The sequence below is a fragment of the Camelina sativa genome, chromosome 14, assembly GCF_030686135.1.
Source record: "Camelina sativa cultivar CO46 ecotype springtype chromosome 14, ASM3068613v1".
NCBI lineage: Eukaryota > Viridiplantae > Streptophyta > Magnoliopsida > Brassicales > Brassicaceae > Camelina > Camelina sativa.
In genome coordinates, this window is record NC_141893.1 from 676,250 (window position 1) to 702,510 (window position 26,261).

At 35.4% G+C, this 26,261-nt stretch overlaps 6 protein-coding genes and 1 non-coding gene across 10 annotated transcripts; 3 read left to right on the forward strand and 4 right to left on the reverse strand.

The window, feature by feature from the left end:
- Positions 1-3,753: 3,753 nt before the first annotated feature.
- Positions 3,754-6,546, reverse strand: LOC104738729 (polygalacturonase At1g48100-like). The gene is made up of 6 exons (XM_010458923.3): positions 5,858-6,546; positions 5,588-5,755; positions 5,261-5,308; positions 4,967-5,174; positions 4,633-4,717; positions 3,754-4,521 (listed from the first exon to the last, which is right to left on the reverse strand). Exons 1-6 carry the CDS (start codon positions 6,314-6,316, stop codon positions 4,011-4,013), a joined length of 1,479 nt encoding a protein of 492 aa, XP_010457225.2. The 5' UTR covers positions 6,317-6,546; the 3' UTR covers positions 3,754-4,010.
- Positions 6,547-10,399: 3,853 nt separating this feature from the next.
- LOC104738732 (uncharacterized) lies at positions 10,400-11,983 on the reverse strand. 3 transcript variants are annotated; one of them, XM_087485220.1, is made up of 8 exons: positions 11,757-11,892; positions 11,586-11,679; positions 11,383-11,482; positions 11,209-11,304; positions 11,051-11,103; positions 10,909-10,957; positions 10,755-10,802; positions 10,400-10,642 (listed from the first exon to the last, which is right to left on the reverse strand). In XM_087485220.1, the coding sequence occupies exons 2-8, from the start codon at positions 11,603-11,605 to the stop codon at positions 10,568-10,570; spliced, it is 441 nt and encodes a 146-aa protein (XP_087341346.1). In that variant the 5' UTR covers positions 11,606-11,679; positions 11,757-11,892; the 3' UTR covers positions 10,400-10,567. The 3 variants fall into 3 exon arrangements, with proteins under 3 accessions (XP_087341346.1, XP_010457228.1, XP_087341345.1); XM_010458926.2 differs by having other exon boundaries at positions 11,586-11,983; XM_087485219.1 differs by lacking the exon at positions 11,586-11,679 and having other exon boundaries at positions 11,757-11,966.
- Positions 11,984-12,117: 134 nt separating this feature from the next.
- LOC104738731 (uncharacterized) lies at positions 12,118-13,817 on the reverse strand. Its single transcript, XM_010458925.2, has 8 exons — positions 13,435-13,817; positions 13,209-13,308; positions 13,004-13,099; positions 12,858-12,910; positions 12,718-12,766; positions 12,570-12,617; positions 12,393-12,472; positions 12,118-12,303 (listed from the first exon to the last, which is right to left on the reverse strand). Exons 1-7 carry the CDS (start codon positions 13,452-13,454, stop codon positions 12,398-12,400), a joined length of 441 nt encoding a protein of 146 aa, XP_010457227.2. The 5' UTR covers positions 13,455-13,817; the 3' UTR covers positions 12,118-12,303; positions 12,393-12,397.
- A 59-nt stretch (positions 13,818-13,876) lies between these two features.
- TRNAF-GAA (transfer RNA phenylalanine (anticodon GAA)) lies at positions 13,877-13,949 on the forward strand. Its single transcript has one exon. It is a non-coding gene; the product is annotated as a tRNA-Phe (tRNA).
- A 1,016-nt stretch (positions 13,950-14,965) lies between these two features.
- On the forward strand, positions 14,966-17,053 carry LOC104738733 (S-adenosylmethionine synthase 1). Its single transcript, XM_010458927.3, has 2 exons — positions 14,966-15,279; positions 15,618-17,053. The coding sequence occupies exon 2, from the start codon at positions 15,623-15,625 to the stop codon at positions 16,802-16,804; it is 1,182 nt and encodes a 393-aa protein (XP_010457229.2). The 5' UTR covers positions 14,966-15,279; positions 15,618-15,622; the 3' UTR covers positions 16,805-17,053.
- Positions 17,054-17,214: 161 nt separating this feature from the next.
- LOC104743114 (two-pore potassium channel 4-like) lies at positions 17,215-18,323 on the reverse strand. The gene is made up of 2 exons (XM_010464230.2): positions 17,602-18,323; positions 17,215-17,520 (listed from the first exon to the last, which is right to left on the reverse strand). Exons 1-2 carry the CDS (start codon positions 18,321-18,323, stop codon positions 17,403-17,405), a joined length of 840 nt encoding a protein of 279 aa, XP_010462532.1. The 3' UTR covers positions 17,215-17,402.
- Positions 18,324-19,917: 1,594 nt separating this feature from the next.
- On the forward strand, positions 19,918-25,830 carry LOC104738736 (ABC transporter B family member 11). Of its 2 annotated transcripts, XM_087483669.1 has the most exons (11): positions 19,918-20,307; positions 20,732-21,046; positions 21,137-21,191; positions 21,365-21,540; positions 21,648-21,869; positions 21,957-22,195; positions 22,303-23,983; positions 24,125-24,391; positions 24,478-24,741; positions 24,838-25,137; positions 25,226-25,830. In XM_087483669.1, the coding sequence occupies exons 2-11, from the start codon at positions 20,741-20,743 to the stop codon at positions 25,577-25,579; spliced, it is 3,864 nt and encodes a 1,287-aa protein (XP_087339795.1). In that variant the 5' UTR covers positions 19,918-20,307; positions 20,732-20,740; the 3' UTR covers positions 25,580-25,830. The 2 variants fall into 2 exon arrangements, with proteins under 2 accessions (XP_087339795.1, XP_087339796.1); XM_087483670.1 differs by lacking the exon at positions 19,918-20,307 and having other exon boundaries at positions 20,357-21,046.
- The last annotated feature ends 431 nt before the right edge of the window (positions 25,831-26,261 follow it).

The following is a 26,261-nucleotide window of genomic DNA, read 5'->3' on the forward strand; positions in this document are numbered from 1 at the left end:
TAAAACGCTTCCTTTTATGGGGAAAAATAATATTCCTTTTACTTTCTTAAAATGAATAACCTGAAGACGACAAAAAAAAAAAAAATGAATAACCTGACTGGATACTCTACATATGTATAAGTATCTGAAAAGAATGTATAACCTGATGTTCTTTGGTTTTTTTGCAAAAAGATTTGTAGGAGATTCTGCTTTTCTATACTGTAGCACTTATATATTCAAACATTTATAAACCTCTGGCACAAAACGATACTCGTACGTACACTCGTAAATCTATTAATTAACTGAGAAGTTTAAAGTAAGTGCATGGAGATGCATGCTGTTGGTCTGTTACTCTGTTAATTAAGCACATGTTAAGTTTGGTTCCCCTTCCCTGTAAAAGTACCCTTTTCTATGTTTCACATAATTACTATTCATTTTTATATTTTTTTCTTTTCGTAAGAAGTATCATTTCACATTTGCATTTTAAATCAATTTTTACCAATCTAAGCTTGATAATGAAATCTACATAAGAAGATTGCATATTCATATTCTAAAAGAATATTGTATAAACAAAAGAGAATTTTAAATATTTAAAAAACCTAAAAAAAATGGGTAAAATACTAATTGAGGCAGACAAACTTGCACAAAAGCTGAAAGCCTGAAAGTCAAGAATGAGCCCAAAAAAAAAAAAAGGTGGAAGGAGTGGCTGAGAAGAGTCACCTTTTTATTTTACTGCGACATTGTTAGAGTGACTGTTATAAACAAGGCTTTTTGGATCTACGACATCCTTTGTGCTCTCTTCTTGCTTTTTGCATCCTTAATTCACTTTTGTGTAAGTATTCTCTTCTCGTAACACAAAACACGCATTATATATAGTGCATGCATGCATGTAAAGTGGAGAGTTTAAGAGCTGTAAAAAGCATAATTAAGAGATTTCAACTTTTATGCATTGCAAGACCTAGCTAGTTAAAATTGGTAGAATAAACCTATATTAAAAGCTAAATGTAAGCCGGCCAGAGCCAGAAACATTGGAATTATTGAGGTTATTTTTAATCCAATTAATGAATATATTTAACAGCAATGCAACTATAGAAGAAGTGATTAAAATTTTGGCTGTAATGTTATACGGTTAGAGAGTAAATAAAGTAAATCCTGACTGGTAAGTGATAACTTATCGGAGAATCTAAACTCAGCCACAATGACAAAAATTACCAATAGAAATTTTTGTCGATTCTCTATAGACTTCTAGACCAGAAAACTGCCAAAATAAATTATTTAGGAAGACTCATTGATAATTTAAGGAGGGAAAGATCAAATATGATACGGTTCGCCTAATAAATGGGAATGGCCTAATGTGAGGGTATGAGTGTGATGGGCATAGAGTCCTAGATAATGATAATATATATAGAGTGACGATGAAGACAAGCGAGAAGGAGAATCTTCATAGTTGATATGATAAGCTTACCAAGATAACTAGACTATGTTTTATGTCCACTTTCTTATTTCATTTACGTATTTGTTACTATGATTGGTCATTTTTAGTAACGTTTTGATGATATATAACTGATATAACTTTTTTTATTAAGCAAGCGCACTTCCATTAATTATCGAATAATTCTGATGTATATATCAAGCTCTCCTATATATGTATGTACGTAGATTTCCTTTACGTATCAAGCTCTTTGGTTTAGTGGGTTAGTACTAATACTTTTTCTTGTTTTTTACGGCAAATGGGTTAGTACTAATACTGTATACTATTATATACATATTTACTGATTGCTTGTATATTTATGAGTATACATATCTAGATTAAAGGTTAAATACGTTAAATTTGGATTACGTGGTCACACTGAAAAAGGGAGAATCGGAGGTGGGTATGTCTAACATTCCAATTGCGACCCACCAAACTTCTCCATTTGTTAGAAACTTGATATTTTAATGCAAGATAATATACATTTACAAAAACGAGAATCGGAACTTAGAATCCTTCTGACCAGAAAACCCTTAGAATCTTCGAGTGGCATTGTAAGCTTTTCCAGTTATCCTTAACCTCAAAAAAGAAAGTAAAATAGTTCTTCTGTTGTATAATTGCATATATATACACCTTGTAAGTTGTGTCAGTATAAGTTTTTATATATAGACACATACGCGTGATTGATTTCCATAATTAGAAATTACATCCTTATGCCTAACATACCAAGTACGTGCGTACTGAGTGAAAATGGTATAGTTTTTGATTACTTAAATTTATATAATACTTTATTGAAATATTACCACAAACACATAATTCATTATTACATTATAGTTTTCTTAATTATAAAATCTTAATTTCACTATGTGTGCTGGGTTCATATTACAATTTCGATCCTGTAATAATTGAAGTCTCCTAAGATTTTCCGGATCAAAATATAATTAAGATGAGATCACCAGCTCTAACAATTAATGCATTCTATGACTATATATGCATGCATACATTTATATTTATGTGTAATTGAAGATATATGTGCTTTAGTGGTTGCGCGTGCAGAGGTGAACCAGGTAAACTTTAAACAAGTTGATCATAAGATATCAAACTTAAGACGTCCAAAAGTAAAAAAGGAACTCGACACTAAATTATTAATCTTCAAAAGAAAATAATACGTTGGGATTGATGAAAACAGTTTTGGTTAAAAATGGAAATTGTTTGGCCAAAAGAAGAAATTGTTTCCTATTTCGTTCTATTTGGTCCATCTTGTTGTCTTGAAACATTTTATTTGCTTCATAAATTCCAATTACTGAAAATAAATTAACATCTTTTTCCACCAAGATTAAATAACTATCTATACTATATGATTATGCTATATTAGTTTACAAATTATGGTTAAACAACAATAATGCCTCAATTAATCATCTTTCATACAAAACATAGTGCATTACGTGCTTTGTGAGATTAAAATCAAATGAACACAAACTTTAGTACTTTACAATTATTAAAATATTTTCAACACTACGTGACTGAAAATTGTTTTCCCTGTTAATTTCCCACTTAAAACATGTGTGTTTACTATTTACAATAATTGTATATTAAAAAAATAGTTCGTAGCTTTCAATAATAATAATCGACCAAAATGAAAACTTCTAAATTTCTGATTGAAAAGGAGAAAATAGCTAAGTTAAAATCATTTAATTTCCAAAGTACTATTAGTCTGTTATTTCGATTATTTGATAAATGATTAACCAAATATATATATTCTTGACTAAGACAGCTACACGTCGAGAGATAATGAACATATGTTTAAGTGCTTTTTATATAGTTTACTTTTCATCGAATTTAATATAATATCTAAGCATTAAAACAGTTATATATTAGTTCTCGACCTACTAAAGAGACAAAGACACCTTCCAAAAGTTGGAATATTCTCTTCTACTTTCTACTCAAATAATCAATCCACTAGTATTTCCACGATATATAATTGCTACCAAACAATTAGCTTAAAGATTTAATGTTAACTAAATAGAGAAAAAAATTATCATTCTACCACCGATTTAAAATTTAAAGGTTCTATTTTACATGAATATGTATTACTTCTTTCCCTCTCTTTTATGTTTATTAACATCTGTTTGATCAAAATTTAATAGAGAAATACATGAGAAACACACGAACATATAACATTAATATTAAACAAAGATAGAAGAAGGCAAGCTATATCCACAAGTGACATATAACATTGAAGCTAAACAGAGTCTTTTATTTTTTTAAAAAAATTGACAAAAAATAAACACACGCATGCAGTCTTAGTATTAATTTTTCCATCCTTAGTAAAACAACACTAGAGAATCATCATATGAAAATTGAACATGATCATAGAGTTCCTTTTTAAAATACTAGGAGAGGCAAATAAAACGTACCACTCCTCAACGAAAAATCATCAAGGAGTAGTGTTTCCTATGATGATTTATGTACATTTTTCTCTCTAAAATCTCGTAAAAAGGTTTAGAATATATTGTCTAACTCAATTATTCTGAATCTTTACGATTAGATGAATTGCAAATCACGATGAACCACACTTGTCAACAAGAGCTCCTTGCAACGCCGTGGGAGGATCGGACATGAGACACCAAACCGGAGGAATCGAAAGCTCTTCGGCAATTCCATAAGCATTCCAACAAAACGGATCGAAAACGATATCGCCTTTGGCTGGAAGCAATTCGATGTCGGAAAGAGTTAGATTTGTGCATGGAACTGCATCACTGCATCCAAAATGCATCGGAGGACTTCGAATGTCGTAAGTTCCTCGGATGCCTTGGTATGCAATATCAGATACAAAAACGGCAGATGTTTTGTTAGCACAATCTTTGGTCATGCAGTAGTATTGGTCAATGATGATTGGGTTACGGACTGAGTCCACGTGGATGTTGTTGAACGTCACGCCTGAGACCGAACCGGACCCACCTTGCCATGTCTTGATCCGAACTCCATTGTCGGAGTATTTTATGATTGAGTCTCTAACCGTTATGTTTGAGACGCATGCGTGTGAGTTGTGATTGCCCAAACTTCCGATGCTGATATATATAAAGAAGTTGATAATTTATAGTTAGTTATTAATTGGGATCTATGTGGTAACAGATGTTCTTAAAATTAGTTAATCATGATTAAAAAGAGAGATAATCAACCTAATTCCATGGCCACCGGGTCCACAAGTGAGATTCCGTATATCAACATCGTAGGATCCGGAGCCAATCGATACACAATCATCTCCTGCAAAATAGAACAATGAACTTAATTATTCAGATATGAATTTAATCATTCCCAACTTTTGTGTGTTTTCTACTTTTTCTTAATAAAGGCACGTTAAGTATATTAAAAGCCGGTTAAACCGCTAATTATCGGTTTTGTTAACCGACTTCGATCAAAAACCACGGAAAATCCTTCTTTTTTTTTTGTTTTTTTTTGTTTCAGCGGCTAACAATTTTAAAAACTTTTTTGATATATAGAACATGTGTATACCATTGGAGATGATGGAGTTGTATATGGTAACGGAGTTTGAGTTCTCGATGTGGATGCCGTCGGTGTTGGGGCTTAACGGCGGAGCAGTGATGTGAAGGGAGTCGACGTGAACTCCTTGACATCCGTCGAATCTGAAATGAAACTGCGGGCTGTTTTTTATCTGTAGACCTTCCACCCGTAGATTCGAGCTCATAAAGAACCTCAAAGCCTGCATGCGCGCAGTTCAATTCATTATTTAACAAACTTCTATAAGGAAATGATTAAATTGGGTTGTAAATTTTACGTCGAACTTACAATGGGGCTGTCGCAAGGGCCGGCAACAATTGCTGATTTATTGACAGTCTGTATAGAAAAATATAGCAAAATAAGTTTTGTATCGAAAAATCTTTAGTATATAATTTTTATTCTTAAATATATAATTTTTATTGAGGAGTTTTATTTATGTTGATTAATCATTTTGAAAAGAAAACTTAAGATTACTTTTGAAATAAAGTTATAAAAGGAATTAACATGGTGATTTGATTGGAAAAATATTCATACACGTGTTCTCTCGGTATTAATGAGTACTAAAATATTTTAAATTAATAAGACTAAAAATATTTTAATTAGTTTTTAAGTTACCCGGTGAGGTTTACAGGGAAGATCCCACCATTTTTGTCCCCGGCCGTCGATAACTCCGGCGCCTTTCAAAGCCATTCCGTCGACTCTATAGAAGACAAGCCACTGTCTCTTACTCACATTGCTCGGCCACGACTCTGGTCCGTCTGGTGTTACGATGGTCCCATCCACCTAACAATAGATTAAAAAAGAAAGTTATATTAAAAACAAAAAGCCTATTAATTATGTAGAAAAATGAAACCTTCGAGTTTCAATGTTGTAGAGAAATATTACTTGGAAGAATTGGTAAGAGCGGCAAGGACCGGTGAAAATGGTTGATTGAATCATGAATGTATAGCCGTAAGGGACAAGCAACACTGAATCCGTGTTGTTCTCGTTGTTGCAAGCCGAGTCCCACGCAGTTTTGAATGCTTCAGTGTCGTCGGTTTCACCGTCTCCGACCGCACCGAACTTCCTCACGTTGTAGATTCCGTTGTTGTCTTCTTCAGGCTCGTCGGAAGGCGAAGGTGGCAGTGAGGGTGCCGGTGTATCAGGGGGGCCCGGGGGAGGAGTAGGAGGCTGAGAGATGGATGAAGGAGGCGGCGGCTGTGGTTTTGAGGAGTGGTGGTTATGGTTATTGCGTTTGTGTTTGTCTTTGTGGTGATGGTATCGAGATTCGGTTAAAGAGATTAGTGTGAGAAAAAGTGTGATGAAACAGAGGATTTGATTGCGATTATACGTAGAAGTTAACATTTTTCTAGGCTTGAAAATGTGTTCTTTTGGTGGTGACTTTGAGGTGAGTGTTTGGAGATAAAAGTGTGTAAAGAATAGAAGTCGCACTCACTTAGTAGTAGAAAGCTTCTTGGAAATGTTAATGCAGCAAAAGCAGACAAGTCTTGTTCCTTTATATATACTGCTGCAAGGTCGTGAGCTTATAGGAAGTGGAAACCGATTCTGAAATGTTTTTTTTTTCTTTACAAAATAAAATATCAATTTTTAACAAGTGGTGTATTGATACCCTAAAGTTTACCGGGGATTTTGGGGGTATTGATTAGGACTGTTACTATGGTTGTGACTTATTGTAATTTTGACTATCATTACTTCTTCTTTGTATATATATTAAGGGTCTTGTGAGTGATTATATGATAGTTTAAGTTTGATTGGCAACATTTTGGCTTTAAAGTTTGCTATTTATTTTAAGGGGTTTTACATCTCTGAAACCTACACCTTATACCATAGTGGCATAGTCAATATGTATGTACTCGCCAATCGCCATAGACCATAGTCAATACGTTATCTAGTATGGAACCGGGTGGTATTCACAATCTTACAGTTTGTATATTCTAAACGGAGATTATCGATGAGACTAGACTCTTCACCGGGATTATTAACAATCTTCCAACATTCTATAGTAATATAAATCTCAAATAAAGTCATGAGTTGCACATTTATTAATTAGTAAATTATAATTTATTATTAAACTCGAATTAATTTCTTATTATGCTTGATAAAATAAGTTTTTTTTTCTGTATGCATGTAAGTAAGTACTTCCATACACCTTAACGTTTAAAAAAAAAAAAAATGCACACCTTAAAAATAGGATTCAACTATACATTTTATCCGCTTTTGTTTAATTTATCCCCACTTTGAAAGACTTTTCTGGTGGATATGTATATATATTGTATTCCGGACAGTTTATTCAATACACGACGAAACATATAACATGTAAAAAGAATTATTCTCCACTAGGGATACGAAATACATCTCTTCTAACAATAAAAAAGTATATATCAGTTTCGCTTTTTTTTTTGGTTGGAAAAACAATGAAAACAAGAAGAGAATGTCCACGAGTGGGTTATATCTAACTTCTTTCGGCTTCTTTAGTGGCCCAATCCTTTCTCATGTATTTTTTTTTTTCTTTTCTTGTAGAAAAGGTATTGAACACATGAATTGTTAAATACATGGATAAATTTATTGGCATGTCAAGGAAAATAAAATATAAATTTGTATAACCGACCAACCATTATTGTGATTTGTATAAACAGAAGACACTATTGAGTATTGTTTGATCGTATTTGAGGATTTCACCGCCCATCTTTACACTTTTCGGTGGAAACCAATAATGTTTGGTCTCTCATGCACCTCATCATTTTTTTTTTTCCTTTTCCAAAAAAAAAACAATATAGTAATATTTGTAGCACATAATTTTTGCAAAAACTACAAGTCTATATTAATGCTGGGGTAAAAAAACAAGAATGGCCTTTGGTCGTTTTAACAAATTATTCATTGATCATCGAAACAAAATATTATTCTGTAAAACAATAGTATGTTATTACAAAGAACAAAAACTAATGATTGATGATGTCATCTATTACGAAGATGCATAATTTTGAATACAAACGCTCATTCTTCTCTTCATCATATTAACTTTCGTAATTTTAAATGGACCTATAATTTTATTTAACCAATATTTTTATGAACCAACCTCATTTACCTAATTTTTCATTTTTTAGGACATTCAGTCAAGTCGCCCTAACAATATCATATAAGAGCATAATGAAATGTATTTTTTTTTTCAACAAGAAACATAATGAATTATACGTGCAGTTTGTGACCTCATCCTCCACACAAAATGGCGGCTCTAATACGACATACTAAAGCTCATATTAATTGCTAAAACAATTCCATAGGCTTAAGTACGGATACTTTATAAACATCATAACTAATTGTGTATAAATATAAATATTTGATTTCTGTAATATCCAAATATAATATATTGTAAAACTTATACATGTTTTATTATCCATTGAACTATTTGAGTATTTATTTATAGTCTACACAAGATATAAAAGAAAGTGAAATCTATCCATTTACTTAAGAATATTATGTAGTTCAAATTTTTTAACTACACTAATATTACGATTGATTTTCTTGATAAAATGAGCATATACATATGTTATAATATATTTGTGGAATAGTATGTATTTTTGTCACATCTGTGGAATAGTGTTGAAAGTGGAAGGTAAAGTCACAATCTAAAATGGAGATTGATATGAACAAGTTGGTCCATATAGGGCAAGAGGCTATGTTAAGTGCTTAAGGATACCTATAAGACTCTAAATGTCTATGGCTACTTTAAGAGTATGGAAGATATTGCATGCTTCTTTACAAGAATACATAGACACATATACATGTGGGTATATCATCGTGGTTTTGTGATACACATGTGTATTTTAGTGTGAATAGAAGATATCGGGTCTTCAAACTTTTGCCCCAAGGCCCCCAACCCCAATCTAGAGGATTTGGTAGATATACACTTTGCTTCATTTCCAGTGCACGTCTCCGTAGTCCATACTTTGCTCCATCTTCTAATTTATCGAACAATTGTCATCTTTAAGTTATAATGTATACCTAGCTAGTTCTGAAAAAGAGAGGTGATAAATTACGTAGAAGTGTTTCCAATTCATTGGGGTTGACCAATAATATTATTGATGATTGTTTTATCTATATAAAGCAAATTGCTTAGCAGAAAACTTTAAATGTTGAGTTTTGTTTGCGAAGTTTATACTTGAAAAACACTGCTCAATCGAAATAAAACTGATATTAAGTTAAAGTGGTGGCCATAATACAGTGTTTTTATTACTTATAGGCGGCAATTTTTTTTTTCTGACATCATATTGAAAGAAAATTATGAAATCATCAAAATTATCATGTGGATATTATAAAGTGTATTTTATATGGTACATTGAAATGTGTATTGCCGTTTTTGCTTTAAATAAAAATGATTGTGTTTTTAATATATCCGTCAAAACAATTATCATTGTTAACTTTAGGTGTCGAATTAACGGTTTTTTAGTTAGATGGATAATATTTTTGCAAGTTTTTAAAAGTAGAGGCTGGCTGCTCTTACATTATTATTTTGTTTTTGGCAATTTTTTTTAAAAAAATTTCCTTTAAAGATTACATATAGTTATATACACACAGAGACAAAGAAAAAAGATCCGTTACATATCATATACACACACACAGTAGAGGTAGAGGTAGGAGTGGAGATGTCGGCTAAATTCGAAATGATTAAAGGAGTCACAAGTGTGTGACATCCGCATGATTTTTACCCACCCATTTACTGTATCTCCCACTTCTCTCAATGGCTTTGAGAGTTGAGGAGACACACACATAGACTCTCTCTATCTCTCTATTAAGGCCCTTTTCTAGAATTTATTTTATCGTTGGCGAAATCTTTAACGGTTTTTCTTAAGACCGTACACCTCAAAAAGCTGTGCGAAAACGAATAAAAGATTGGGGACGGGATAAGACCAAACAGAACGGAGTGGAAGTAAACATAATTTGTCGTTTACTCGTGGGCCAAGCCCATTAGCAAACTATGATCGATCGAATCTAACTAAAATTGTTAAACAGGCAACTCAGTTTTTTTTCTTCCTTCTTGGTTACTACACAACTTGCAACAAAGTGTAAAAGAGAATAACAGTTCAACGTACAAATGATTAATTCTAGTAATTAGTTGACTAAAAAAATTATACTATACTAATTATAAATAATCGTAAGGGTGGGCATCTAATCGAAAAACCAAGCCAAACTAATTTTTTTATGTTGAACTCTAATTCGGTTTATGTAGTTTTATTATTTTCAAAATCGAAAAAAACCTAAAATAAAAACATCTAACGGAACCAAACTGAATTAGTTCAAATGATTTTATTTGATAAATCTGATAAAAACCCCTTAAACGGATTTCTAAACTTCTATTATAAGAATGCATTCATACAATCAACTCAAAGTTAACAAATAATAGTCTTGTCACGAGCAATCGTTATGATCTTCTAGAAAAACATTGACTTTAGATTTCAGTAAATTAATATGATGAACAGCATTACATTACATGGTTTGAACGTTTCATAATCCAAAACCAAAAAAAAAAATCATTTATTTGCCTAAAGCAAAGGAAGTAAGTTTCCTGGTAACGATTTCTTGATTCTTTTGCCTTAATTAAATGGTCTTCACGAAGGTAGCAAAATGTTCCAATCCTCCACGAATAAGCTTCTCCATAAACGTTTTCATTGCCTGAATTTTTTAAAAACATATATAAACAAATACAGAGACCTAAAAAAACATAAACAAACAATATTAACAGGCTCAAATGATTCGTGATACACAATATGTAGTATAGGCTTACAAATGCAACTGGAGCAAAAGCATTTGGAACTTCAAATGAAAAATTCATCTGTGAAAAAAGAAAGTGGATAAATTTAACCCAAAAAACAATTAAACTTTAACATATACAGTATGTAGTGAAAACGAGAAACATAATGACAATGTATATATCTAACCTCTACTAAGCAGGAGGAAGGACCTCTCGGGAAAAATCGAACACTGCCTCTGTTTTCGAATTATAATTATTGCTACGAATTACAAATCAAATTTCTTGAAATTATTGTTATGAATTATAAATTAAATTTCTAGACTATATACCTATTTTTAAAGCCTTCGATAGATCTCCAATGCAGCTTTCGATCTGGAATTGGCTGTGTTGAGAGAATAAGAGATTCAATTAAATCTTATTTAGTTCTTTGAGCAACAAACAAGAAAATAATCTTATTGGTTGATTTGATATATAATAAAAAATTTACCTGTAAATTTTTTGCGAGAAAATGATACTCAATATTTTGTCCAAAAGACTCGAGTTTTACCAAGTAACGCGATAGCTCTGGTCTATCTTCCATAGCCTAGGGACGAGCAAAAGATTTGTGAGCAATAAACATATCTTCTAAGGGATCTGTTTTCAGAGTTGAGTTGCAAAATACCTCAACAGATGACACAAAGGGCATCCACTTTGGGAACAATTCACGATCTGCGTATAACTTGTAAGCCACGGCAGCTGGTGCATCCACTACCATCTTTACCCTGCTCAATCCACACCAAAGAACCTCTCTAAAAAGTATGAAACATAGTGATGATGATATATATAAACTTTTATGGTATAGTTTCGTTGTCTGAAGAAATTTACGTGACGTCTTCCCATTGCATAACGGGTCTGAGGGGTTTAGGAGAAGAAGAAACTACGGAACCACCATTAGAGTTTAGTAGTTTTGTAGAGTTAGCTGATGAGAAACAAGATAATGATGATAACATTGGCAAAGAAGAAGAAGAAGAAGAAGATCGATGAAACTGTACTGACAAAGTTGCAGACTTGATTGTTTTTCTGAAACAAACGGCGGGTTTGGTTGTTGGAGCTGTACCAGAAGCTATTGATGACATTTCTTTGATTGCTCTTGAGAGGAATAGATTTAGAGTTAATCAAAAATGAGTATTCATAGATTTAAGAGGTAATTTTGTTTTTCCAAAGAGACAAATGAGTAACAGAGACTTGTCAAGGACCATTATCTTTAATGTTAGTACACTCCACGCAAAGTGTGTTGTCGTGTTTAGACAAGTAAGCTGAAATTTTGTAACGAGAAAAGCTCTCTTTGCCCGTGACTTTGTTTCTTGTTTGTTTTTTTGTTCTGTTTTACTCAATCAAAGCCATTATACGTATATGGTTTGTTTTTTTGGAGTTTCTCTTTTTTTCTTGGTGACCTAAACAAGAATTTGTGTAATTATTAGAGAAAGAAAGATTGTTACTTTAGTCATACAAAAGTCACAGTAGAGAAGCTCCCTAATCATGAGATTTGATAGAGTTTCCAGATCATATATGTATGTACCAAGAGAAAGATGCATAAAGATTCCTGCAAATGCAAAAGTGTTGGGTTTTTTTCAGCTAATGAACTTTTTTCAGGTTCCTAACTTGTTCAATAGATTAAGAACATAAACTGACCTTGTTTACATGGTTCTGGCCATGGTTGCAAATCTTTCAAGTCCACCTCTAAGCAATCTTTCTATAAAAGGCCGTAGCGCCTGAATTCAGAAAAATTATAAGGTAATAAGAAAAAAAAACAGTCTATATATAACATTAAGCTGTCACATAGAGATTTTAAGGTAAGAAGTTACTCACCGATGCCACGGGGGTTAATAGCGCAGGGACTTCATATGATACAGTTAGCTACAAGATAAAGCACAAAACGCATGAGAGAGAGTTATTCTAGTAGTAAGTATATGGATGTAGACAGATGATGCGTAATCAAGAATGGAGTGTTCTTTACTTCTACGATGCACGATGAAGGACCTTTAGGGAAGAACCGAACACTGCCTCTGCATCGATTAAAATTCAAATGTTAGGCTCAATTTAGATAAGAGAGAAGAGAAAAACAAAAGTTGAATATATCTGAATCTCTTTGATTACTTATTAGGAAGACCTTCAAGAGATCTCCAATGAATCTTCTGATTAAGAGTAGGCTGCAACAAGCAAAAACAAAAACCAAAAGCCAACAGTTTAACACACCAATAGTTAAGAGCATTGTGTAATGAAAACATTTCATATATTCTTGCCTGTAGATTCCGAGCAAGCCAAGAATACTTAATGTCTTGACCAAAAGCATTGTACTTGAGTGACCAGCGTGAAAGATCAGGCTTGTCTTTTAACACCTAACACAGCAGAGAACGACACTAAACCAAGTTATAATCTAAAAAGCAAGCAAGAACCTCTACTCATATCTCAAGATCAAAACTTTACAAGATAAAATCAAAATCTAACCTCTACGGATGAAATAAAAGGCATCCATTTAGGAAAAGATTCACGATCCAAATAGAAATTATACGCTACGGAGACAGGAACATCTACTTCCATCTTCACTCTGTTTCAAATAATTTTGCAAACCCCCAAAACAAAGATTGATATCAGATTCAATTCCAATTTCAAAGCAGAGAAGAGAGAATTAACAAAAAAAAAAAAAAAAAAGAGAGAGTTTTTATTTATTTACGAGCAGTCTTGCCACTCCATTGAAACAGAGAGTCATCGCCGCTTAGGAATAATGAATCTGGATCTGCGACTAACGGATGAAGAGTAAGAGAAGCCATTTAGGGTTTTTGGAAGCAGAGGAATGAGAGGATATGAAAAGGGTTTACGATCGAAGCGAATGGGTGATTGGAGATTTGGGAGTTTACAAGTTGTGGAGGACAAGTGACTAATCGTGTTCATGTTAGTTGATACTACAGACATCGAAGCTTTTCTCAGTTTTGCTTCTTGTCTGTCTGTGAAGGATAAGACTTTCAAACCTTCACCAGCCACAAAAAAAGGAAAAATCTGAAAAATTTGGTGTCAGAGATTTTGCTCTGTTTTACTCGTCGTCCGTACACAATCTTTGCTAATATAATCAAACTAATACACGTATATTAACTAGTTTAGGATGATAATAAACAAATGCGGGGATAGCTCAGTCGGGAGAGCGTCAGACTGAAGATCTGAAGGTCGCGTGTTCGATCCACGCTCACCGCATTCAAAAATATTTTTCCTGATTTTTTGTCTAAGCCCATTGGATCCTTCTTTTCTTTTGAATATGAGCCCTTTTTATATTAAGCCCATTAGATCCTTATTATCTTTTAAAATATGAGCCCATTTATAGTGTTAGCGTGCCCCATTTGCTGATGTAGACCGTATCACCGAAACCATGACACAAGTTTATTTAATTAAAATTAAATCGAAAACTATTAGTCAAAATACGGAGGAGCATGGATTTTGCATGCTTCGAATATGTCACCTCTTTCACACACCTTCGAATTTTCTAAACTAATTAAAATCGTTGACAACATAGTGATTAACCTTCTTTAAGATTTCATCTTTTAAAAAAAACATATAGAGGTTTAATTGTTCTTTTTGAAGGGTAAATTTTACTGCAGAAATTAGGATACGGTTGAGAAAATGATTGTGTGGGTGAGGTAATGTCATAATCATTCACCAAACCTCAAAGTTATATTTTCATTAGTTAGCCGTCAATCAAACACAAAATTAAAAAAAAAAATATCAATCCAACGATCACCAATTTATCTCACCAAGAACCACAATGTTTTTGTTGAGTCAACAAGAACAAGAACCGCAATTAAAAAAAAGTCTAAAATTCTCACCTACCACAAACCTTTGTAAAGCATGAAAATGGGTGTCCATCCATTTTCACGTGTGTGAGTAGTAAGTAATGCCTTTTTGTTTTGTTATTACGTAATTAAATATTACTACTACTAGTATTTGTTTATTTGTTAGTTGCATTGAAAACGTTATCCTTATCCCACCGTGTACCAAAAAAAAAGAAAAAAGAAAAAAACTGGTTTATCTTAATATGATTTTTGCTTTGTAAACCTCTTCCGGTTCAACAATTTCGAACGGGTCAATGGACTCAAATGTATGTTTTTTTTATTTAAAAAATTCAGCAGTTTTGTTGTGTGTGTTTCCCCAGTGACAAACACAAATATTTTTCTCAGAAATGCAAACCCAATTTTGTTTGGTTCACGTTATTACAGGTCGGACCAAAAGGGTCGTCGCATGAGTCAGGAACACTTGAAAAGTAACGCCAACAAAAAAAAAAAAAACAGTAAATAATGGTAGGTCAAAAAGCCTTTTTTAAAGTCCAAAGCAGGATGCTTAACCATGTGAAAACCGGTAGAGACCAGTCACCCTATAAATAAATAAGCAGCGAGTCCTTCTCTTTTAACACTTGTTCTATTCATCAATAATAACCCAATAAAAGGTTGAGCGAGCGAGAGAGATCTGAAGAAGAGTTTCTTATCTTCGAGAGATCTGTATTCTCGTAAATCAAATCTCTCATCGAACTCAGGTATCTTGTTCGTCGTCATCTTCGCTTCTCATTTCTCTCTCCATCCTTTTCTCTTTTGCTTGTTGTGAGTACGAAGTGAGCATTGTTTTTGATTTGACGATTGTTAAATCCATGATGAATTAGGAGTATCTATGTAATTGGATCTGTTTCGATTTCATTCGAAATTTTCAAATCTTTTCCCTTTGAGTAGATTGTATTATACAATTTGTATATGAGAGTGTGTTATAGCATGATTTGTGATATTTATGCTTCTGCTTTTAAGATAGGATCATGCTTCATTGCTTCTTTCATGATTCTACTGTGGGCTGTGTCTAAGTTTCATTTGATTTATTTTGTAGCAAAAATGGAGACCTTCCTATTCACATCCGAGTCTGTGAACGAGGGACACCCTGACAAGCTCTGTGACCAGATCTCTGATGCCGTCCTCGATGCCTGCCTTGAACAAGACCCTGACAGCAAAGTTGCTTGTGAGACTTGCTCCAAGACCAACATGGTCATGGTCTTTGGCGAGATCACCACCAAGGCCAAAGTTGACTACGAGAAGATCGTCCGTGACACCTGCCGCGCCATTGGGTTTGTCTCTGATGATGTCGGTCTTGATGCTGACAAATGCAAAGTCCTTGTGAACATCGAACAACAGAGCCCTGACATTGCCCAAGGAGTTCACGGTCACTTCACCAAACGTCCGGAAGATATTGGTGCCGGTGACCAAGGCCACATGTTTGGTTATGCCACTGATGAAACCCCTGAGTTAATGCCGCTTACTCATGTTCTCGCCACCAAGCTCGGTGCTCGCCTAACCGAAGTCAGAAAGAACGGTACTTGCGCCTGGCTAAGACCCGATGGTAAAACCCAAGTCAGTGTTGAGTACTACGACGATAACGGTGCCATGGTCCCAATCCGTGTGCACACAGTCCTCATCTCTACCCAACACGATGAAACTGTTACCAACGACGAAATCGCACGTGACCTTAAGGAACATGTCATCAAGCCAGTCATCCCAGAGAAGTACCTAGACGAGAAAACCATATTCCACTTAAACCCATCAGGCAGATTCGTCATTGGTGGGCCTCATGGAGACGCTGGTCTCACAGGGCGCAAGATCATCATAGACACTTACGGTGGATGGGGAGCTCACGGAGGTGGTGCTTTCTCAGGGAAAGACCCAACCAAGGTCGACAGAAGCGGAGCCTACATTGTGAGACAAGCAGCTAAGAGCGTTGTGGCTAACGGAATGGCTCGTAGGGCACTTGTTCAAGTCTCATACGCCATTGGAGTCCCTGAGCCATTGTCTGTCTTTGTTGACACTTACAAGACTGGGTTGATTCCAGACAAAGAGATACTCAAGATTGTGAAGGAGAGCTTCGATTTCAGACCGGGTATGATGACGATTAGCCTTGACCTGAAGAGAGGAGGAAACGGGAGGTTCTTGAAAACTGCGGCTTACGGACACTTCGGAAGGGACGACCCTGACTTCACCTGGGAAGTAGTCAAGCCACTCAAGTGGGACAAACCTCAAGCTTAACTTTTACTCTATTTTCATCCGGCAAACCAATTCTCTGCTCTCCTTTTTTCTTTCTCTCTGTTTTGTGTGTTTGGTTTATGTATACTTTGTATTTGAGCTATTTGAATTGGGTGTTCGTTGTTATGTCATGGGTTGCAGTAAGTTTCGTGTGATCGATTCGTATATTGATTATACATAGTTCATATGAGTTGTCATCTTGTGATTGTAATATTATATAAGAAAAGTTAATATGAACTAAGTTTCTTGTGATGTGAGTCATGAACTAAGTAAATTATGTTCAAATAGTTAGCTTTAACCAACTGCCAAAAAAAGTGCACACAGATGTATAGAAAAGAACACCAGTAGCGATTAAACTTGAGGTTTGTTACCCACTAGTTTGACTTCAAAGAGTAAGTAGTAAAGACACCATATGATCAAGTAACCTTTTCTTCTTTATAGGCCAAAACAGAGTATCATCATCATTATCATGATTCTTTTATACATTTGAATATTTGATCCTAAAAAACAAAAACAAAGAACCAATCATTTACATCTATATACTTTCATCAGTTAGTTACTAGGCAAGAGGCAGGACGATGTTGTTATCTTTCACAAACTGTCACAATCCGCTTGATGGCACTTTTTCACGATTCTCGAACTCGTTTAGGATCTGCAGTATGTCATCCTCACTAACCTTCCCACTTTCTCTAAGCTTGGACACGACAAACTCTGATTCACTAATCACAACACCAAAACACAAGTCAGTACTCAAAAATATAAGACTCTAACCTAATGACTGGAGTAAACAGAATCTTCACCTGGTGGGTAATTTCATGACAGCAGTACGATCGATTTTCATCTCAGCCAAGTAAACAAACAAACTAGCCATTGCAATAGCTGAAAGAAGAAGCCAAAACACTGCGAAGACCCTTCCTTCAATCGTCTTAAACGCTTTATCTCCATAACCAACCGTCGTAACCGAGATAACCGACAAGTAAACCGAATCCAACCAATCCAACCGCTCGAGAACGTGAAGGAAGCAAGTTCCAGTCGCGACGCAGAGAAAGACGACGCAGAACGCTAAACACAGTTTCCACTTTAGCCTTATCCTACCATCTTCGGCGATGTGATCTCTAATGGCTCTGTTTCCAGTCTTGATACGATCAAGAATCGCGTTTTCTTGAAGACTGAGAACGTGGTTCACGACGCGGTTGAGCAAGAAATCGAGACACACGACGCCGACTGATACCAAAACGATGGTCAAGATCTTGGTCGTGGGAGTTGACGGGACAATGTCGCCGTAACCGACAGTGCACAAAGTGACGACGGAGAAGTAAAAGGCGTCAACCCAAAGATAAGTCTCGGTTCCAGAGAACTGGTCTCGAAAACAAGAATATGTGAAAACCCCCAAGGTTAAGTAGAAAGAGAGGAGGATCAGCGCTAGTACAAGAATGGTCCATTTCGATTTCGATACAGCGGCTGGTGAGGCTTCGACGGGACGGAGAAGAAGGTTCTCATTGAGGAGTATCTCGCCTTCCATTGATTAAAAGCTCTGTTTCTTCTTCTTCTTGAAAGGAAAAGTTTTTGACGATTGATGAAATTGTTTTTAGTTCATGATCTTTACGTTGCTTTTCTATATATCTTTGGGGGGTTTTTGAATCTATATGCCACGTAGGAAAATAGAAATCGAGATTAGCCACGTGTGTAATTCTCGTTTTCATACAGCTGATTAATAAGGCCCATCAATGGCCCAATATATAAATGTCGAAGTCCAAGTCTAAGTGGAAGGTCCATAGGGCTGACTTGTGTAAAACGATGTCTTTCGTAATTAATGATTTGTGTTAAACATACAGACAGTTAATGCAAATAGAATCTTCCGGTACGAATTGACAGGTAGACACAAAGATCTAAGCCGCGCGGGGAATTGGGAATTAATTAGCGATAAGCTAAGTGGACCCTCATGACTATTCTTATTCTCCCAACGGATATATAATAATAATAATTAAAAAAACATTTAGTTTTCGATTTCAAGATGGTAACTAAAATCTTCTCATCATGACGCAAGCAGTGACGCTTTTTATTGCTTCGACTTGTTTTTCAAGTGTTGGAGATTTACAATTTATAATTCCAATTATGGCACTAATCATCCCCTACTACACAAGTTGCAACGTTTCATATTTGGCTAGAATATGAATTTCTGATGTGTAATAAATGTTTTTGTAGTTGGTGGATCAAAAAATCAATATATATACTTAAGTTATAATTTTACTTCAGTCAACTTGTTCTTGTCGTATAAGGAGTACTTAGCATAGAAATTAACTTTAGTTATGACGTTGGTTCGGTTAGAAACATTTGAACATTATTATCACTTATTTTTAGTTAATAATTGGACCATCATGTGTTCCTTATTACTGAAGACAACATAAAAACGTACGAATGATTATAAATCACGTTCATTATCGTATAATCTAATTTAATGCGTGAACATACATACATACATACATTTATGACAATTGAGTGTATCGAAAAAGCCTTAGTGGCCAAGAAAAATGAATGTTAACTTGTGAATAATAGTACTATGTTTTACTGCAATACTATATAAAAAGTTGACTTTTTTGCTTAGTTGCCAAGGAAGTTAGTCAAACTTCCGGTAAAGTGAAAATTCTCCCCACTCTGTTAAATTTGTTTAAATTATCTTTTACGGATTTGTCTTCATCTACCATTTATTTAATATTGCGCACACTTTATAATAATAATCGGACGAGAAAATTCAAGATGCAAGTGATTCCTTGATAGAGTAATTTTGAAACTACTGTTAAGTTTTTGGTCAGCTAAATTAGCATCGTATTTTTTTTTTAAAAATTAAAGTCTCTTTATCAAATAAGTAAATTATTTTCTTCTTTTTTCACATAAAATTCATTTTTTTAAAATCCAATTTGAATTCTCCTAATCTAGTATATATTATATATATAGATATTAACCATACTCTCTTTATATACTTATATAGAATATTAAAAGTACGATATGTTACCTAATATTGAAATGATCATGTTAACTGTTCGGAAAAAGATAAACCAACCACACAATTCTGTTTGCTTAGTTTATCTAACCTAGGAGAACTTTCTCCTCCGTTTGTCTAAAAGGAAGAAGAAAATATTTGAGAATTTTTTTTTGTAGTAAACACATCAAAAATACATAATTATTATGCTTTTTGACCAACACAATAGTTTATTCCCCCCCCCCTCCCCCCCACTCTCCTTGCTTCTCAAGCAATTTTGGCAAAACCCAAAACTAGAGCTGCATATAAAAATGGCAATTTCCTCATATATTTTCTGCAGAATACAAAAATTGGAATCTAAAAAGTTGAATAAACTATTTTTTTTTTTGACAATCAAAACTATTTAGAATTCAACAAGAAAAGATTAAACAAGTTTCAAGACAACAAACACAGCTTCGCTCACGTCTGTCTTATTCCCCCAAAGTATCAAATCTTTTCTCGCTTTTCAGCACACATCATCTTTCAGGTCTGTTCTCTTTCAACTTCTTTCTCTCTTTTTCTTAATCTCTGATTTGTGTTTCTTTTGCGTTTTTTTAATTCGTTCTCTGATTTTACGGGTTAAGCCAAAAAGCATGTGACTTTTTTTTTCCTCCTTAACAGCAGACTCTGTTTCATTGGTGCTAATTTCTGGGAACTCTTTTAGATTGAAACTTAAAAAAGGGCGAATCTTTATTCAACCAAGTGGGTTGCTTTTTTGGATTTACATTAGCAAACTCTATTGGGATTTAATTTTAATGTTTTCTTAAATTCTTCAATTTTTCGTCTTTTTCTGGGTTTTAGGAATTAAGCTGAAAGTTCGTAACTTTACACTTCTTTTGAAATATTTATACCCGTTGATCTCGATCTGGGTATCATCAGATTCCTTAAAAAACTTTTTTGATTCGTGTCAGCGCCGGAGAATGGACCGTGACGGCGCCGGAGAACGGGACTCTGTTTCACACGAACCTTCGACTTCGAAAAGTCCTAAAGAAGGAGAAGAAGAAGAGACTAAGAAAGAAAAAACCGATGAGAAGACCAAGACTGTTCCTTTCTACAAGCTATTCGCGTTTGCAGATTCCTTTGATGTCTTCTTGATGGTCTGCGGCTCCATCGGAGCTATTGGGAACGGTGTTTGCTTACCTCTCATGACATTGTTGTTTGGTGATCTCATTGACTCCTTTGGAAAAAATCAGAATAACAAAGACATTGTTGATGTTGTCTCAAAGGTAACTAATGTTGGTAAACAAAATATATATATATAAAAAAGTTCATATTCTTTTGGATCACATTTTACTAAAAGTTGTTTCTTTTTGTAGGTTTGTCTTAAATTCGTCTACCTTGGACTTGGAACTCTAGGAGCTGCGTTTCTTCGTAAGTCATAGCCTCCGTGTTTCTTCCTTAAGGAAGAAAAGTTTTGTGTGTGTTTTGGTTTCTCCTTTGCAGTTTTACATTAGGATTAGTGAAATAAGGAAAAAAAGTTTTGTGTTTTTGGTTTCTCCTTTGCAGTTTTACTATAAAAGTTTTGGTGCTTTTGTTTATTGTAGAGGTGGCTTGTTGGATGATCACGGGAGAGAGACAAGCTGTGAGGATAAGAAGTGCATATCTGAAAACAATTCTAAGACAAGACATTGGATTTTTCGATGTCGAAACAAACACAGGAGAGGTTGTTGGTAGAATGTCTGGAGATACTGTTCTTATACAAGATGCCATGGGTGAGAAGGTAATACAACTACTAGAGAAACTTGGATATTGTGGTTTCAGGCTTATATATATATGTAATGACTGGATTCATTTAAGAAAGTTTGTTACTTTTTTTTAATATTGCAGGTTGGGAAGTTCATTCAGCTAGTATCTACTTTCGTGGGCGGATTTGTTTTAGCTTTCATTAAAGGATGGTTACTAACATTGGTTATGTTAACTTCAATTCCTCTTCTTGCCATGGCTGGTGCATCCATGGCCCTTATTGTCACTCGAGCTTCTTCTCGGGGACAAGCCGCTTATGCAAAAGCAGCCACTGTTGTTGAACAGACAATCGGTTCTATCCGGACGGTAAAAACTCAACTCTTCCTAAGCTACAAAGAAATCTTTAACTGAGATTTGTTGCTTAATATTTTTTTGTTTTTTTTTGGTTTGAAGGTTGCTTCTTTTACGGGAGAGAAGCAAGCTGTTAACAGCTACAAAAAGTTCATAACATCGGCCTACAAGTCAAGCGTTCAACAAGGTTTCTCAACCGGTTTAGGACTTGGAGTAATGTTCTTTGTGTTTTTCAGCAGCTATGCGTTGGCTATTTGGTTTGGCGGGAAGATGATAATCGAAAAAGGGTATACCGGTGGCTCTGTGATCAACGTGATCATCATTGTTGTTGCGGGTTCAATGTAAGCCGCCTTGACAACCACTTCGATATATATTAGATCATGTATTTTTTACTTATATATGTGAATGTGAGATTCCTAACAGTCATGTTCTGTTTTTTCTTGTTTAGGTCGCTTGGACAAACATCTCCATGTGTAACCGCATTTGCCGCGGGTCAAGCTGCAGCATATAAGATGTTTGAGACGATCAAAAGAAAGCCTTTGATTGATGCTTATGACGTAAATGGAAAGGTTCTTGAAGATATACGAGGAGACATTGAACTTAAAGATGTGCATTTCAGTTACCCGGCGAGGCCTGACGAGGATATATTCAACGGATTCTCTCTGTTTATCCCAAGCGGTGCAACAGCAGCATTAGTGGGAGAAAGTGGAAGTGGCAAATCAACCGTGATTAGTTTGATTGAGAGGTTTTATGATCCGAAAGCCGGCGAAGTACTCATTGATGGAGTTAATCTTAAGGAGTTTCAGTTGAAATGGATCAGAAGCAAAATCGGATTGGTCAGCCAAGAACCGGTTCTGTTTTCATCGAGCATCATGGAGAATATCGCCTACGGGAAAGACAATGCTACGCTTCAAGAGATTAAAGCAGCAACCGAGCTAGCAAATGCGGCAAAGTTTATTGATAAGTTGCCTCAGGGGTTGGATACAATGGTAGGAGAGCACGGGACACAGCTCTCGGGAGGACAGAAACAGAGGATAGCGATTGCGAGAGCTATTCTCAAAGATCCACGGATTTTGCTTCTGGATGAAGCAACAAGCGCCCTCGATGCAGAATCCGAAAGAGTGGTTCAAGAGGCTTTAGATAGAGTTATGGTTAACCGGACTACGGTAATTGTCGCACATAGGTTAAGCACGGTCAGAAATGCGGATATGATTGCGGTAATTCACCGCGGCAGAATGGTGGAAAAGGGTTCGCATTCTGAGTTGTTAAAAGATTCAGAGGGAGCTTACTCGCAGCTCATCAGGTTACAAGAGATAAACAAGGGTCAAGATGCAAAACCATCAGACATATCTTCAGGATCTTCTTTCCGGAATTCGAATTTGAAAAAATCAATAGAGGGATCTGTTATTAGTGGTGGAACCTCTTCTGTTGGAAATAGCAGCCGTCATCGTTCTTTGAATGTTCTTGGTTTATCCGCAGGAGTAGACCTTGGTAGCAGTAGCCAACGAGTTGGCCAAGAGGAAGCTGGAACAGCGAGTAAAGAACCGCTCCCAAAAGTATCACTCACCAGAATAGCAGCTCTAAACAAACCTGAGATCCCGGTTCTCCTTCTAGGAACCGTAGCAGCGGCTATTAATGGCGCAATTTTCCCGCTTTTTGGGATTCTAATTTCAAGAGTCATTGAAGCGTTCTTCAAACCAGCTGACGAGTTAAAGAAAGATTCAAGATTCTGGGCGATCATATTTGTAGCTCTTGGAGTAACTTCGTTGATCGTCTCACCGACTCAAATGTATCTGTTTGCAGTAGCTGGTGGAAAACTGATTCGGAGGATTCGATCTATGTGTTTTGAGAGAGCGGTTCACATGGAAGTTGGCTGGTTCGATGAGCCGCAGAACTCGAGTGGTACGATGGGGGCAAGACTATCAGCTGATGCAGCTTTGATTAGGGCTCTAGTTGGAGATGCATTGTCTCTAGCGGTTCAAAATGTTGCATCTGCTGCGTCTGGATTGATTATTGCGTTCACAGCGTGTTGGGAATTGGCGCTTATAATCTTAGTGATGCTTCCTCTTATTGGTATAAATGGTTACGTTCAAGTCAAGTTCATGAAAGGATTCAGCGCCGACGCAAAGGTATGTTTGTACATCAGTCAGTTCGGTTCCATCTCTTTTTTGGTTGATTTCGGTTTTGTAAAACTACCCTGTTCGAAAGTCCTCTGTTTTTTTCTTGTAGATCAAGAAACTCACTCTGGTTTTGTATAACTTTGCATGCAGTCAAAGTACGAGGAGGCAAGTCAGGTAGCGAATGATGCGGTGGGGAGCATAAGAACAGTTGCGTCTTTCTGCGCGGAGGAGAAAGTGATGCAGATGTATAAGAAGCAATGTGAAGGTCCGATCAAAGACGGAATAAAACAAGGTTTCATAAGCGGATTAGGGTTTGGATTCTCCTTCTTCATTCTGTTTTGTGTCTACGCCACAAGCTTCTACGCGGGGGCTAGATTGGTTGAAGACGGCAAAACAACTTTCAATGATGTTTTCCAGGTAATGTATTTTCCTAATCATTGCTTAAATATGTTTGAAAAATCTTTGTGATCTAGTAATGAAGAAGGATTGATTGGATCTTGCAGGTGTTCTTTGCGTTAACTATGGCAGCGATTGGGGTCTCCCAGTCGAGTTCTTTCGCTCCAGATTCTAGCAAAGCTAAAGTTGCAGCTGCGTCTATCTTTGCAATCATCGATAGGAAATCAAAGATAGACTCGAGCGATGAGTCAGGGACAGTGTTGGAGAATGTTAAGGGAGATATTGAGCTTCGTCACTTAAGTTTCACTTATCCGGCAAGACCAGACATTCAAATCTTTCGCGATCTTTGCTTAACCATTCGTGCAGGAAAGGTAAGCAGATTTTTGGACTAAACCCTAACTATCACTTTGGAATGTATAAGTTTCTGTTTCTGATCAACTTCTGTCTCTTTTGTGTTTTTCTTTCAGACGGTTGCTTTGGTAGGAGAAAGCGGGTCGGGGAAATCTACGGTGATCTCGCTCTTGCAAAGATTTTACGATCCGGATTCCGGTCATATAACCCTAGACGGAGTTGAGCTGAAGAAGCTGCAATTGAAGTGGTTGAGACAACAAATGGGACTTGTGGGACAAGAACCTGTCTTGTTCAACGACACGATTAGAGCCAACATTGCTTATGGCAAAGGAAGCGAAGACGCTGCAACCGAGTCTGAAATCATAGCCGCTGCAGAACTCGCCAATGCACACAAATTTATCTCTAGCATACAACAGGTAAGGGGAAAAAAACAGAATCTATATATATATAAGAACTCCGTTTTTTTCGAAATTTACTTATAACGCAAGCTGTACAATTGTTTAGGGTTACGACACTGTGGTGGGAGAGAGAGGGATTCAGTTATCAGGAGGACAGAAGCAGCGCGTGGCTATAGCACGCGCCATCGTGAAGGAGCCGAAGATATTGCTTTTGGACGAAGCAACGAGCGCTCTTGACGCGGAATCAGAGCGAGTGGTTCAAGATGCGCTAGACCGAGTGATGGTGAACCGAACCACGGTCGTGGTGGCTCACCGGTTATCGACAATTAAAAACGCTGACGTCATCGCCGTCGTTAAGAACGGTGTGATCGCTGAGAAAGGTACCCACGAGACGTTGATCAAAATCGACGGTGGGGTTTATGCTTCGCTAGTTCAGCTTCACATGACTTCTTCTAATTGAGATATATTATTTTTTTTTGGTTTATGAGAGCTAAAAATTTCAGAGTGTTGGCTTTAGTCGAAATTAGGCTATATGTTAATGTACTAAAGGTTTTGTATTTATTTTTGTTTTGTTTTCCGTAACATGTAGTATTTTTTCTGTTGTTGTTGTTGTTGTATACTACTAGTTTATGAAGCTGTCACTATTTATTTTTATTTTCTTTCTCTTTCTAAATTTTGTATTTATAAATGAATGGATTTCGACTTTGACGAGATTAGTCTCTTTTCCTCAATTTTATAATATTACTTTACCTTATTCTTGAACATATATTTCTTTGCAGTACTAATATTAATATTATGTTTTATAATTAAAATTGTTTAGTGTAATAATATAATAATAGAAAATGTTAATAAATACAACAAATAAAATGTGTATTGTATTTAATTAATACAAATATTAACATAATTTATACATAGTAAGATAAATATTAATAAGTAGAAAATGTGTGTTGTATTTAATTACATAATTTAATTTATATATAATAATGTAGTTGATAAATTTGACTGTCAAAATTAAAATTAAATACTAAACTATAGACCATCTCCAATGGGGGGTTTAACTCAAGTGTCCAACAAATAAGTATCTAAAAAATAAATCAATAGAGAAAAAACAATGTAACCGGGTTTAATTTTGGAGCTTTTAT

Excerpts from the sequence above, each read along its gene's own strand:
- LOC104738732 (XM_010458926.2), bottom strand. The coding sequence starts at position 11,836 with ATGTCATCAATAGCTTCTGGTACAGCTCCAACAACCAAACCCGCCGTT. Across the intron at positions 10,958-11,050 it reads ATCGAAGGCTTTAAAAATAG|AGGCAGTGTTCGATTTTTCC; the intron begins GTATATAGTCTA and ends ATTCGAAAACAG. Across the intron at positions 10,643-10,754 it reads CTTTTGCTCCAGTTGCATTT|GCAATGAAAACGTTTATGGA; the intron begins GTAAGCCTATAC and ends TAAAAAATTCAG.
- LOC104738733 (XM_010458927.3), top strand. The coding sequence starts at position 15,623 with ATGGAGACCTTCCTATTCACATCCGAGTCTGTGAACGAGGGACACCCT.
- LOC104738736 (XM_087483669.1), top strand. The coding sequence starts at position 20,741 with ATGGACCGTGACGGCGCCGGAGAACGGGACTCTGTTTCACACGAACCT. Across the intron at positions 21,192-21,364 it reads TCTAGGAGCTGCGTTTCTTC|AGGTGGCTTGTTGGATGATC; the intron begins GTAAGTCATAGC and ends TGTTTATTGTAG. Across the intron at positions 23,984-24,124 it reads GATTCAGCGCCGACGCAAAG|TCAAAGTACGAGGAGGCAAG; the intron begins GTATGTTTGTAC and ends CTTTGCATGCAG.
- LOC104738731 (XM_010458925.2), bottom strand. The coding sequence starts at position 13,454 with ATGGAGTGGCAAGACTGCTC. Across the intron at positions 12,767-12,857 it reads CTTGAAGGTCTTCCTAATAA|AGGCAGTGTTCGGTTCTTCC; the intron begins GTAATCAAAGAG and ends TAATCGATGCAG. Across the intron at positions 12,473-12,569 it reads TATTAACCCCCGTGGCATCG|GCGCTACGGCCTTTTATAGA; the intron begins GTGAGTAACTTC and ends TTCTGAATTCAG.
- LOC104743114 (XM_010464230.2), bottom strand. The coding sequence starts at position 18,323 with ATGGAAGGCGAGATACTCCTCAATGAGAACCTTCTTCTCCGTCCCGTC. Across the intron at positions 17,521-17,601 it reads GTCATGAAATTACCCACCAG|TGAATCAGAGTTTGTCGTGT; the intron begins GTGAAGATTCTG and ends TGTTGTGATTAG.
- LOC104738729 (XM_010458923.3), bottom strand. The coding sequence starts at position 6,316 with ATGTTAACTTCTACGTATAATCGCAATCAAATCCTCTGTTTCATCACA. Across the intron at positions 4,718-4,966 it reads CAACTCCATCATCTCCAATG|GAGATGATTGTGTATCGATT; the intron begins GTATACACATGT and ends TCTATTTTGCAG. Across the intron at positions 4,522-4,632 it reads CCCGGTGGCCATGGAATTAG|CATCGGAAGTTTGGGCAATC; the intron begins GTTGATTATCTC and ends TATATATATCAG.